The sequence below is a fragment of the Pongo abelii genome, chromosome 11, assembly GCF_028885655.2.
Source record: "Pongo abelii isolate AG06213 chromosome 11, NHGRI_mPonAbe1-v2.0_pri, whole genome shotgun sequence".
NCBI lineage: Eukaryota > Metazoa > Chordata > Mammalia > Primates > Hominidae > Pongo > Pongo abelii.
The window spans coordinates 85,918,685-85,931,313 of NC_071996.2; the positions used below are offsets into that span (position 1 = coordinate 85,918,685).

Below are 12,629 nucleotides of genomic sequence, written 5' to 3' on the forward strand. Positions count from 1 at the left end.
AAGAGAATAAAAACATTAACACTGATGTCTACCAGCACTTGTGACTGAAAAATTGATTATATATGGTAAATACTTATGGCTCCAAATAGCTATTTGATTTATAATTTTGGTATTGAAATGTAATGAAATACTTCTATTGTATTTGCAGTCGCTGGAAGAGTAGTATGAATCATACTTCAAATAAAAATACTTCTTTTTATCATTTTTCCCAAATGTTTTGAGTGTAAGAATGCCGTTTCCTTTTCTCTCAGGTCTGCAGATCTTTACTCATCATCTCAAAGGTGAGTATTTTGTAACTTGACCTTAGTCTTGCAAAGGAGCTCTATTTAGAGATTTAAATGTAGTATTAACTTAGAAAATAAATTTCAACTATTCATACTGTTTTACCTAGAGTTATTACATTATTAAGAGTAAATATCTTATTAAACTCAATAGGGAGCCACAAAATAGATAAGATTTCTAAAGGAGGTAACTGAGTGTATATAAAATAACTGATGAAAAATAAAATTTAAGAAAATGGGGCAGCTAAGTCATCTGTCAACAATATTTATACTGAAAAGACATTGTAAATATTAACTTCAGTTTTTCTAGCTTGCCATATGGAATTGCTATTATTGGAAGACAAAACAAAATGTGGGAGGTACCTGACATTTCACTTAAATTTATTTAAACAAAGTTTGTATATGTTCTGAGCCACCTACAATTTTTGAGGCACTATTCTAGGCGCTTATATTTCTTAGCTCACTTAATCTTCACAATATCATGAGGTGGAAGCTTTTGTTTTTGACCATTTTACAGATAAGGAAACTCAAACAAGTACAATCTAGACCTCCAAATGGACACATGCTGCTTAGTCGCTATGTGGCCTCTGTTCTGAGTCCTGTGACCATTTCAGAGTTATAGTTCATAATTCCTTCTCATGTCCTGTAGTCCTGTCACCAAGTGCTATAATTTCATCATTTCCTTGGATTATTCTTTCTTCTTTTTGCCTGGGTTATCTCCATTTATGCCTGAATGATCATGTATCATAGTCTCTTAGTTTAGTGAATTTCAGGCATCAGTCTGAGGACTTGAGTTGATTTGTGAAGAAATTTCAGCATCTGCTCTCTTAACCTAGTGGTCTACGTCAGGGTTTCAAAAAATGGTTCCTACACAACAGCTATTATTTATAGATTGCTGTAGGAACTACTCTTCGCAGCCATTTATTAGCACTCACAGGGCCACTTTCTAATCTTCTGAAGGCTCTTTCTGCATCCATGCTCGTTCCCTCTATTTTGCTCTCTATTATACAGCTGCCAGAACCGTTATTTTAGAATGTGATATAGTTTGGATCTTTGTCCCCATCCAAATCTTATGTTGAATTGTAATCCCCAGTGCGGGAGGTGGGGCCTGGTGGGAGGTGTTTAGGTCCTGGGAGTGGACCCTTCATGGCTTGGTGCTGTCTCCATAACAGTGACTGAGTTCTTGCAAGAAAAAATACTTCTGTAAGGACATCTGCCCAGCAACTGCTGGTTCAACTGCCTGGGCTACTGTCACCCTTGTTATTGATCCTAGTAGCCAAAGAAAATTATCTCAAAACAATTGTGTAATCCTCCTCATTTTTTCCTTTAAAAAATTATCTTCTTTTATCTCTGTCAATATGCACATAGTTTACTATGACATTCATATTCCCTTAGCAATGTCCTATTCCTGAATGAATATAATTTTATTTTAGAGAGACTCTCTTGGTTTGTAGCAATAATTTTTCAATATATGAGATTTATCTCGATATTGTATGGTTAATAGTGTTAGTTGCTGTTACTCTGTTCTAAAAAGTGAGGCTAAATTGTAGCAAAATGATATACCTTTTGTTTTGCAGAAATCTCCCAAAGGAAAGCCATAGTTCAGGTTAAAGCAGTTAAGCCTATGGCATTTCCTTTAGCAAAATCTCAATAAAAGATAAACTAGGTAGTTAAATAATCCTAAGGGTTAGATTACATAAGCAGTCCAACTTGTTTTAAGTAAGCATTGAATATATTCTTATTGAGTAAATAATCTGTTTCCCATTTTTAACTTTCTTCAGACTTACCCTCTATAATGACTGTTCAGTGAACAACTTTTTGCTAGAATGACTCTTGCAAAATGCTAATATTTTGGACAATGACTTGAAAAATTGTCTAACAACCTTTTCACCAAAAAACATACTATAAAAATGGGCATTTCAACATTGTGATTTCAGGCAATGACACATTTGACAATTTACTTGACATAACAATTTTTAGTCAGATCCAAATGTATGGATCACATTTGAATTGCCTTCCACGTATGGATGAAGCCAAAGCATTTTGCTCTCTGTACATACTCTAAAGTACTTCTGCCTGCTATTATCTTCATCTCTAAGCAAGAGATGAAGATGCAGTATCTTCTGGGAATCTTCTGTCTGTTATGCCTCTATATACTTAATCTATATTTTACCCAAAGGTGTTTTTCTGGGATAATTTTACTTTAAGTGCAAAATAATCATGAGCCCCCGAAGTTTGAAATATTAGTGAAAAAATGTTTCAGAAATAAGAAAAATAAAGCAAGTACAACATTGCCACTTATATATAAGCTGTATTTGTTTACTCCCAAATTGCTGTTTATTACTAATAAAAACACATTTTTATTCAGTTGATATATTTTTCTAGCTGTGAAAATTATTTGGGTATCTTGTGTTGAGATGAAACATATCATAATTTTTCCATTAAATTTAATGAAAACTTTTTTTTTCATTTAAAAGCTCTTTACTTAATGGTAGGGTTTTCAGATACTAATGAAAGTCATTAAGCAAGGGAGAGGTGTGCTTGAAAAACAACTTTGCTTGAGACACTTAATGAGTACTAACGAAGCCCTGTGTGGAATATCCTGCAGTCTGAGAAGCCATCACTGTAAATTAGAAGTCTTGGCAATTGGTTATTTTTTCTTACCTGACTTTTATCCAAGTTGAGTTCTTTTGCAATATAGCTGTCAAATTTTCGACTCTCCTTTTCTATCTGCCACTTCTCATGGGCTTTATTTAACAAGAGGAACAAGTTAGCAACATCACCTGACTTTGCTAACTTAACATTATTTATCACACCAATTCACTAATATTTATGAAATAATTTAGATGGTTGATATTCTTCTATTATTTCTCCATTTTAAATTATTAACCATAAATCTTTGTTCTCTATAATTGAACACATATTTAATCAGTAACAAGTTTTGCCTTGAAGCTATTTTCAATGTTATATCTTAACTGCTTATCATAGAAAAAAACAAAGATTAATTAATAAGCCAAGTATTCAACTTAAGAAGTTAGAACAATGGTGCAAACATAAAGGAGTGAAAGAAAGAAACAGTAAAGAAAAGAGCTGAATTGGTGAATTAGAAAACAAATTATAGAGAACTTCAAAAAGCCAAAAGCTGACTATATTAAAAGATGAATTAAATAGACAGTCTGACAAGAATGATAGAGAGAAGCCATGTATAATATTAGGAACAAAAGTGAGTAGAACTACAGATACAACAGAGATTTAAACATCATAAGAGAATAGCATAAACGGATATATGCTGATAAACTAGAATAGTTAGAAAACATGGAAACATGGACATTTTTCTAGAAAATTGGTTTATGAAGATATAGAAATTCTAAATATACCTATAGTATAAATATATAAGTATAAATATGTAAAAAGAAGCTGAATCAGTAGTTAAAAGTCTACACAACACATACATACATACTATGAAATACACACACCATATGATATACACACACACACTATGATATACACACACACATACACTCATCCAGCCCCAGATGGTTTTACAGATGTGTTATAACAATCCTTCAAAAAACTAATAATCATAAAACTGGAAAAAAAGAAAAAAGTACAAATGATCTTTAATTTATGGAAACTTTTCTAAACTTTTCAAAATTTAATGCTCTCTAGGTCACTTTATGATGCTAATATACCTTGATTAAAAACAATGAAAAGACCTGGGTACAGTGGCTCAGACCTGTAATCCTAGGAATTTGGGAGGCCAAGGCAAGAGGACTTGAGGCCAGCTTCGGCAAAAAAGTGAGACTTCATCTCTACAAAAAATAAACATTAAAAAATTTGAAAAGAAATATATGAGAAAGAAACATTGCAGGATAACACACTTTATGAACATGAAGACAAATATATAAATTTAATATTGGCAAAAATAAATTAAGCAACGTATAAATAAATCATAGACCATTATTTCCCCCAGAAATATAGGAATAGGTTAACAGAAAATCTTTGACTATAATTTATCACATTAACTGTACTGTTAAATTTAATTACCAGATTTTGATTGACGGAAGCGTCAGACACAGACACTGCCTGGGTAAATCAAATACATCTAGAGAAGGAAGTCATCCTAAATTTGAGAAGTATATGACTCAGCTTTAACCTTTGAGTTTAAATTTTAAACAATATAGGATTTGAAAAAAAATCTTTACAAAAGTGATACCCATTTTTCGTTTGTCCCAAACATACTATTCTTTACATTTCTTTTTGGCCCCTTCTAATAAGATAAATAATGATAGTAATCAGAATAAGAGCTAATATTTATCTATTGCTTTTGATAAAATTTATTGATAACTCTCTGAAGGAAACTAAGCTACGGTGTTGCATAGCACACCCTTTGCATATTCAAAGTCACAGCTAAAATGATTTTAGAACAACATCATATTAAATCTAGTGAATTTACAGTTATACTTTCCATCAACTTAATAGTATGAATATACACTACCGTATATATTTATATAATCTTCAGATTTTCCATAGTATTTCACTGAGTTGGTTCACTTAAGTGTTTCTAATGGTTAGACATTATTTCCAAGTTTTGCTATCATAAATACTTGGCTATGACGCAGCTATTTTAAAAATTCTTTTGAACAATTTCCTCTTGGGATGTAGAACCAGGAATAGGATTTCAAAATGTAAGCGTTTGAATATTTTAATATTTTGCCATACACTGCCAGATTTCTCTCTAAAAAGGCTGCAATGATTTACAATGATCCCTTTTAAACAGACAAAATTCCAGAGCCATAAAAAAAGGACTGATGTTTAAATTTGTGGAAGTCTGTAGATAGTTGGCTATATGGCTCTGTAAGAAATTCTAAATGGGTAAAACTTATTTGCATGTTTACGCTATGATATGACTTTTTTTTCTTAAAAATGATATGAACTGAGGATCAGTTATGAGCCCTTCTTTAATTTTTTTTAATGTTTATTTCTTTCATTAAGCAGGATTGATAATAGATACATTTCATAAATAGTTAATGAAAAGATGTCATATATAAATGCAAATGGCTTTTTACCTGTGGTGCGCCATGGATACAGGACAGCTTGTATTTATTACTGCATTTTCAACAGCCATATATTTTCTTTTTAATTGCCTTTTGCTAATATCATTTGTCCTAGAAAGACATTTTCATACAAAGTACCTAATGAAGCTCTGATTAATGACCATTAAAAATCATTATGAAAACTTTCAAATAGGAAAAAATAGGACAAATAATTCAATAAGCTATACCCATCACTCAGATTATGAGGATTTTGCTGCATTTGCTGCATCTACCCCCTACTTCTTTGCTGATTTAGTTTAACGCAAATTCCAAACCTAATATCAATTCTTCCCTGTAAACTTCAGTATGCCTTTCTAAAGGGGAAAAAAAAAACCAAAACTATTTTCCCATAGTGCTACTAGCACAGTGAACATTACAAATAATTATTTTTTATCATCTAATACACAGCTCGGAATTACCCTTCCCTAATTTTAAAAAGTCTCTTTAGAAATGATTTTTCAGAATAAGGATTCAAAGAAGTCGATATGTTTGGAGGGGTCATACCTCGGAAGTCTCTTTTCACGTAAAGCACTCTTCTCGTTAGCTTTTTCTCCAGGCTATTGACTTGCTATAGATGTTCTATAAAATGCTCATGCTCTGGATTTGGCGCTTTTTTTTTTTTTTTTTCTTGACGGAGTCTTGCTCTGTCACCCAGGCTGGAGTGCAATGGCAAGATCTCCGCTCACCGTAACCTCCGCCTTCCAGGTTCAAGCGATTCTCTTGCCTCAGCCTCCCAAGTAACTGGGTTTACAGGTGCGTGCCACCATGCCCGGCTAATTTTTTGTATTTTTAGTAGAGATGGGGTTTACACCATGTTGGTCAGGCTGGTCTCGAACTCCTGACCTCAGGTAATCCATCTTCCTCGGCCTCCGAAAGTGCTGGAATTTCAGGGTTGAGCCACTGCGCCCTGCCTGCTTTCTTTTGATGTTATAATTGTTCCTCCTTTCCACCTATTTCCTGTAAATGAAAGTTCTGGGAGTTTGATTAGATTCAGATTCAACTTCTTGGTCAGAATATTGCTTAGGTGGGTCTACGTGCTTTCTATTCATCGCATTGGGAGGTACTATGCCAGGTGGCCCCACTAGTTGTAACACAAATTGATCAGTGATTTCTGGTGGTGACAGCCTGATGCCTCCCATTGAAAAGTTTGCCATCAACCTGTTACCTAATGGTTTTATATATTGATAGTTATTGCTTGAATCAATGCTTTCATTTGTGTTGCAAAATGGTCATATTCTAATATTACAATTCCTTCAACATTTATTGGTTGAAATTCCTCTGTAAAGAAAAACTTTCTCCTATGATGGAATGAAACTTTCATAAATATTTCAATCCAATGTAAGGGAAAACACAATATGATATTTTTTATTTCTATGGATGTGTCTTTGTTTATCCTCTGATTTAACATTTAGCCTTATGATGCTTTTACTGAAGACTTATTTGATCACCTGCACATTAATATTAAAATTTCAAACCGCATGAAAAGAGAATACTTAAAAGAGAATCCCGTCTCGCCACTTGATACATTGTTTCCCTCCGATTCCATTTGTAGAACTGTTATATTCTTTTGCAAATCTATCATTTTTTCCCTCTTAGATGCAAGGTGAAAGAAATCATCCTTAGCTTATTTCCATAATGCAAATACAAAGGAATATGGAAACCAGATTAATTGATTAGATTAGTTCATCTCTCTCTCTTTTTTTTAATCCTGCCAGCTGTCTCTTCATGGAGGGAAATATCCAACATCTTTGCACTGCTGCTCCTAAAGCAGCTCTGCTCACAGATGGTGGCTTGAAGGAATCCCATAGTTCATCGTTAAATGTGGATGTCAAAATTTCTGAACATGCTGTGAGGAAATTGTTTAATTTTTTCTCTTCTTTGGTGCTAACTCAGTTAAAAAGAAAAACCAAGAAGTGCTGTAGGTTAGTATCGACAGTATCTTAGAGAAATAAGTGTGAAAAATATGCCAGACCTCTGTTCAGAGAGCTGATTTTATGGTACCAGCCAGCACCATTATTCATCTCCTGCATCTCTGAAGTCGAATTTTGAAGAAAGTTTTTGGTACCATTATTGTCCTTAAAAACAGGTGAATGTTTGTGTGTTTGAAATCGTTCCAAGGTTGTCATGGATAAATGATATTTGAGATAAAATAATGTTCTACAAAAAACTTTTAGTGCAGGGAAGCAAATTGCCAAAAGTCAAGTGAATGGCGATTTAAGAAGTTTAATGCTTCCAGATAAACAAAAGGCTTTCAAATAAATTTACATGGATATTAACTGAATTGCTTACTTTTGTGGCAATGTTTTGCTCTTTCTAATTCACTGGGCTTTAGACATACTGACTATTTGTGTGTCCTCAAATGTGTAAGGCATTTCTTTGTCTCATAGCCTTTGTAGATGCTGTTGCCTCAGCTTGCAATAATTTTCTCCAAAGCATGTTTTTTTGGTCCCATATTTATTCAGCTCAATGCCACCTCCTTAGAGAAACTTCCCTTAGGCTCTTCTTGTCACTCTCTACTTCCTTATCCTGAATGCTTATTGTTCTCCGTAGTGCTTAACATTCTTTACTTGTTTATTGTCGAATGTCTTTTCCAGAATGTGAGCTTCGTGAGAACATCTGCTGTGCCCTCTGGAATATGGTCAACACCGGGGTGAGTTAGAATTGCTTTTCGGTTCTGGGATACAGAAAATACAACCAAGAGCGCCTTTAACTAGATGATCTTCACTGATACTTGACAAGAATCTCAGTTGTCAGTTGTCACATGGTTAAGGAAAAGTCTCAAGACTTTTTCTCTATATCCGCACTGCCAGCTTTGGTGTGTTGTTCTTTGTCCTTATGTTTTTGACTCATGGACATAAGATGGCTGCCTCAGTTTCAGGCATTATGTTTACAAGCGAAGCAGAAAGAGGAGGTAAGGGGTGGTACTAGCAATATTTATCACTTTTATGAGCAGCTAAACTCCTCAGCTGACTTGTACTTAGCTCTCATTGAATAGAACCGTTGTCATATAGCCACCCCTAGTGGAAAGGAAGTCTGGAAAGTGAATATTGAAAATATCTAAATTCTAAAGCAGAGGTGAGCCAAGGGGAAGGGGCTTGTGAGTGGCCATTGGGATAGCTAGTATTTATCACAGTAGCCAAAAAAAAAAAAAATTGCTGAATTAATAAATGAATATTAATGTAACAGCAAGAGTTGTGTTAGCTCAAGAATGCAAGAGGCCAGGTGTGGTGGCTCACACCTGTAATCCCAGCACTTTGGGAGGCTGAGGCAAATGTGAGGTCAGGAGTTCCAGACCAGCCTGGCCAACATGGCGAAGCCCCGTCTGTACTAAAAAAAAATGCAAAAATTAGCCAGGCTTGGTGGCACGTGCCTATAATCCCAGCTACTTGGGAGGCTGAGGTGGGAGAATCGCTTGAACTCAGGAGGGGAAGGTTGCAGTGCGCCAAGATCGTGCCACTGCACTCCAGACTGGGCAACAGAGCAAGACTCTGTCTCAAAAAAACAAAATGCAAGAAACGGTGCAAATTTGGGTTTATGAATATTAACTCCTATAAGAAAAATCTTATCTTTGGAGAGTATAAGCACTAGGAATCAAATACAATGAAAAATTATAACAAATGAAATAGAATAATATAAAATAAAATTAATATAATACAATGAAAATGATAGAAGCATGTGGTCATTGTTTGTAAAGGACAAAACTTCCTAGGGAGGTCATATAGCCTAGTGATTAAATAACTCAGCAGAAAATTTGGATTCTAGACCATCCATGTAAGTTACTTAATTTCTCTAAGGCTCAGTTTTTAAAATCCTTATTTTAAGATAATGAAGTATCTACTTCATTTAGGACTATAAAACTAAAATTAGAAAATATATGCAAAATAATATAGTCTACATCCTAGCACTTTACTGAAAAGAAATCCAAAATTTATATATAAAACTAAGTGAAAAATTATGGGTATCCAGATTTACTTTTCATGATCCTAACTGTTCTTTAGAAAATTATATTCTGTTTGTTGTGATATTTTACCCTTTTAGCCTTTCAAATAAAGTCTAATCTTCTTTCTATGTTACTTTTATAATTTATTTTCAAAATGGTAAAAAATAGTTGAGTATATTATTGGGCAATCTTAAGGTTATGCTGCTTAAAAGAACAAATGGGTTAAAAAAAAGAGGACGAATGGGTTTAATAGTTTAAATTATGAAATTTTCTGAGACTAATGTAAAACTGTAGTTTGTCATTAGCTTTTTGTGGTCCATTAGTTACAGTGTTTAGAAGTTGAATGCCACCTGGGTAAGGAAGGACACATTAGATTATTTTCTGTGGGCATGTCTATCTTGATATAGTGCTGACTCTGTTATTGTTGCTTCTAATGTATTCAAGTTGGCATGGAAGTGAAAGACATAATTCTCATTACATGTGCTAAGCCAGGCAGCAAGGGAAACAAGCCTTACTAAATGCTTGGATTTCACCCAATGGTGCAGCAAACTAATGTTGTTTCTGAAAATGAAAACTGTGTCTGTATTTGTCAGCTGGAAATGTCCAGGGCTTTAGAGAAAGTATGCAATAAATGGAGGATACTGTTCACTAAGTTAACCCCTTTTCAGTCAAAGGCACTGAAATGAAAATCTCTGTGAATAATCAAGGTGCTTGTTGTTAATAGCATGGAACATTTTGGTGATTTTATGCTGAAGGGCACTTTGTATGACATTTTCATTTTAACTTGGTGCCTTCCTTGGCAGCAGCAGCTGATAAAATTAGATTTTTAAAAAAGTGTCAGAAACTGTTCAAATAACTCTTGTAGGTCAATTATGTTGTCTGTAGTTAAAAAATTGGCACCTCCAATAGTTTTAGTTGTCCTTATTAATTACAAACATTGAACTTCATCTTTTTTGTGATTAAAAAAATTATTTTACTGTATTTGTGTTGGAATTACTCTTAAATATTGGCCTGATTTTGAAATACTCACCTCACAGTTACATATTTTTATTTCCTTCTCTGCTTAAAAGCTTTCCCACCTTGTTTCTCATTATCTTGCCCTATACTCATTAAGCTTGTAGAATGCATGATTATTTATTGGAATATGTGATAGTTCAATGCCTATAATCAATAAGTACCTTTATTAGTTCATTCTCAAACCATTATAAAGATACTACCCAAGACTGGGTAATTTGTAAACAAAAGAGGTTTAATTGACTCACAGTTCTGCATGGCTGAAGAGGCCTCAGGAAACTTACAATCATGGTGCAAGGTGAAGAAGAAGCAGGCACCTCTTCACAGAGCAGCAGAAGAGAGAATGGACAAGAGAGGAACTACCAAACACTTCTAAAACCATCAGGTCTTGTGAGAACTCACTTACTATCAAGAGAACAGTATGGAAGAAACTGCCTCCGTGATCCAAACACCTCCTTCCCTTGACATGTGGGGATTACAGGTCCTTCCCTTGACACATGATTACAATTCAGGATGAGACTTGGGTGGGAACACAGAGCCAAACCATATCACTACCTATTAGAAAAGTAGCAGGTTTATTGAAGACAGCCCCATGAAAACTTATCAGCCAAAATTCCTTATATTTTACAAATATGGAACAATGTCACAAATGAACTTTGTGTGAGAATAATTAATTGTGCATAAATGGTTAATACTGTCAATAGAATTAAGACTTTATTCAGGAAATTTGCGTTTCATATTAATTTGATAAATCTTTTTTTCTTAATTTACTGAGAGAACACTGAAACTCTCTTTTCTAAGTAAATTCTTCCAGAGATGTCATGCATAATTACTAACATAATGAGATTTCTATTTAGAAAATGGGGAAGAGACAGATGTTCTTTGACATCTTCAAAAAGAGTCCCACATTTTTATTTTTATTTTTATTTTTTTGGACTATCATAAAGTGTTCATGGAATGACCATGACTGGTCGCCTATTCATTCTGGAAGCCTCGGAGTAACTGAATGAGTAAATGGTTTAAGTGGCCCTAGTGGATAGTAATCTGTGCTTTGGGAATTTGCAAAAGCCAGGATCAACATAATTACAGCGTATCTTACTTTCAGTTGGGCTCTTTCTTCTGAAGGGTCATAGGAGTTAATATGACTGGTTTTGTGTAGTATCTCCATTGCAGTTAGTATTCAGAAGTCTTTCACTAACTCTTCTAAAATTTATATTTTATGGTGGCATTTTGTAAGGACTCAGTCCGGGCGTGGATTTAGTCATCCTTAATTTTAATCAACAAACACTTACTGAGCAGCTACACTCACCTATGGACTCGGTTGAACCTGGCATGCTGTTATTTCTCTCATCTATGCTTTCTCATAGTGAGTTGGTGAAAGGTTTATTTGGGAACTTGTGGTAAATTGTGCCTGGAGGGTGATTTAGTCTCCTCTCCCCCAACTCCAGCTGACATGTGAAAGTCACAGGAGGGAAGAGGTATAAGTTATTATATATAGTATGAATATGAGTTTTGAGATTGAATAATTTTTCAGATTTGAAGATTTGGGAGTTGCATTTCCAATTCTCACTTACAATTTTGGGAAATATGCATGGGCATAGAATCTACTACATTTTAAGTACTCAAGAAAAAATGAAGCTTAAAGAATCAGAATGTCAGTATCCTTCACAAGACTTTTCTATTCATAGGCTGGCTGCAGCAGCTCCTGGAAAGCTCTGTCTCACTACATCTCACTTCATGTATCTAATTACCTTAGGGAATCTCTCAAGGCTCTGCCGCAGGGACCCAATCAGCTGCTTTGTGTGTCCTTCGCAGATTCCTTGCTTCAGATGCAGTTCTTTTCCTTTCTGCAACCTAGTATTGTCCTCTTCCTGAGAGCACCTTCACATGGACTCAGATTTTAATTTTTCCGGCAACCCTCATCTAGGACAAAGACCTAGGAGGTCTACTCCTTGTCCTCCTGGACCCATATAAGCCAAAAAATAAGCCTACATTGATGGACATAAATTGGAAATCATCATTCTCAGTAAACTATCGCAAGAACAAAAAACCAAACACCGCATATTCTCACTCATAGGTGGGAAGTGAACAATGAGAACACATGGACACAGGAAGGGGAACATCACACTCTGGGGACTGTTGTGGGGTGGGGGGAGGGGGGAGGGATAGCATTGGGAGATATACCTAAAGTATAATAAATAAATAAATAAATAAATAAATAAATAAAAAGAAAATGGACTACCTGTAGTTTGCCTGTGTGTGCCAAAATCCATTAAAATGATATCAGAAGTAAGTGTG

The 12,629-nt window shown here is 34.6% G+C and overlaps 1 protein-coding gene across 1 annotated transcript in view; it reads left to right on the forward strand.

The window, feature by feature from the left end:
• The first annotated feature begins 229 nt into the window (after positions 1-229).
• LOC100448860 (protein lin-28 homolog A-like) overlaps positions 230-12,629 on the forward strand; it is a 45,699-nt gene continuing 33,299 nt past the window's right edge. Inside the window, exons 1-2 of the mRNA XM_054548836.2 lie at positions 230-281; positions 7,972-8,027. Coding sequence (XP_054404811.1) covers positions 230-281; positions 7,972-8,027 — 108 coding nt within the window. The remainder of the gene's footprint in view (positions 282-7,971; positions 8,028-12,629) is intronic.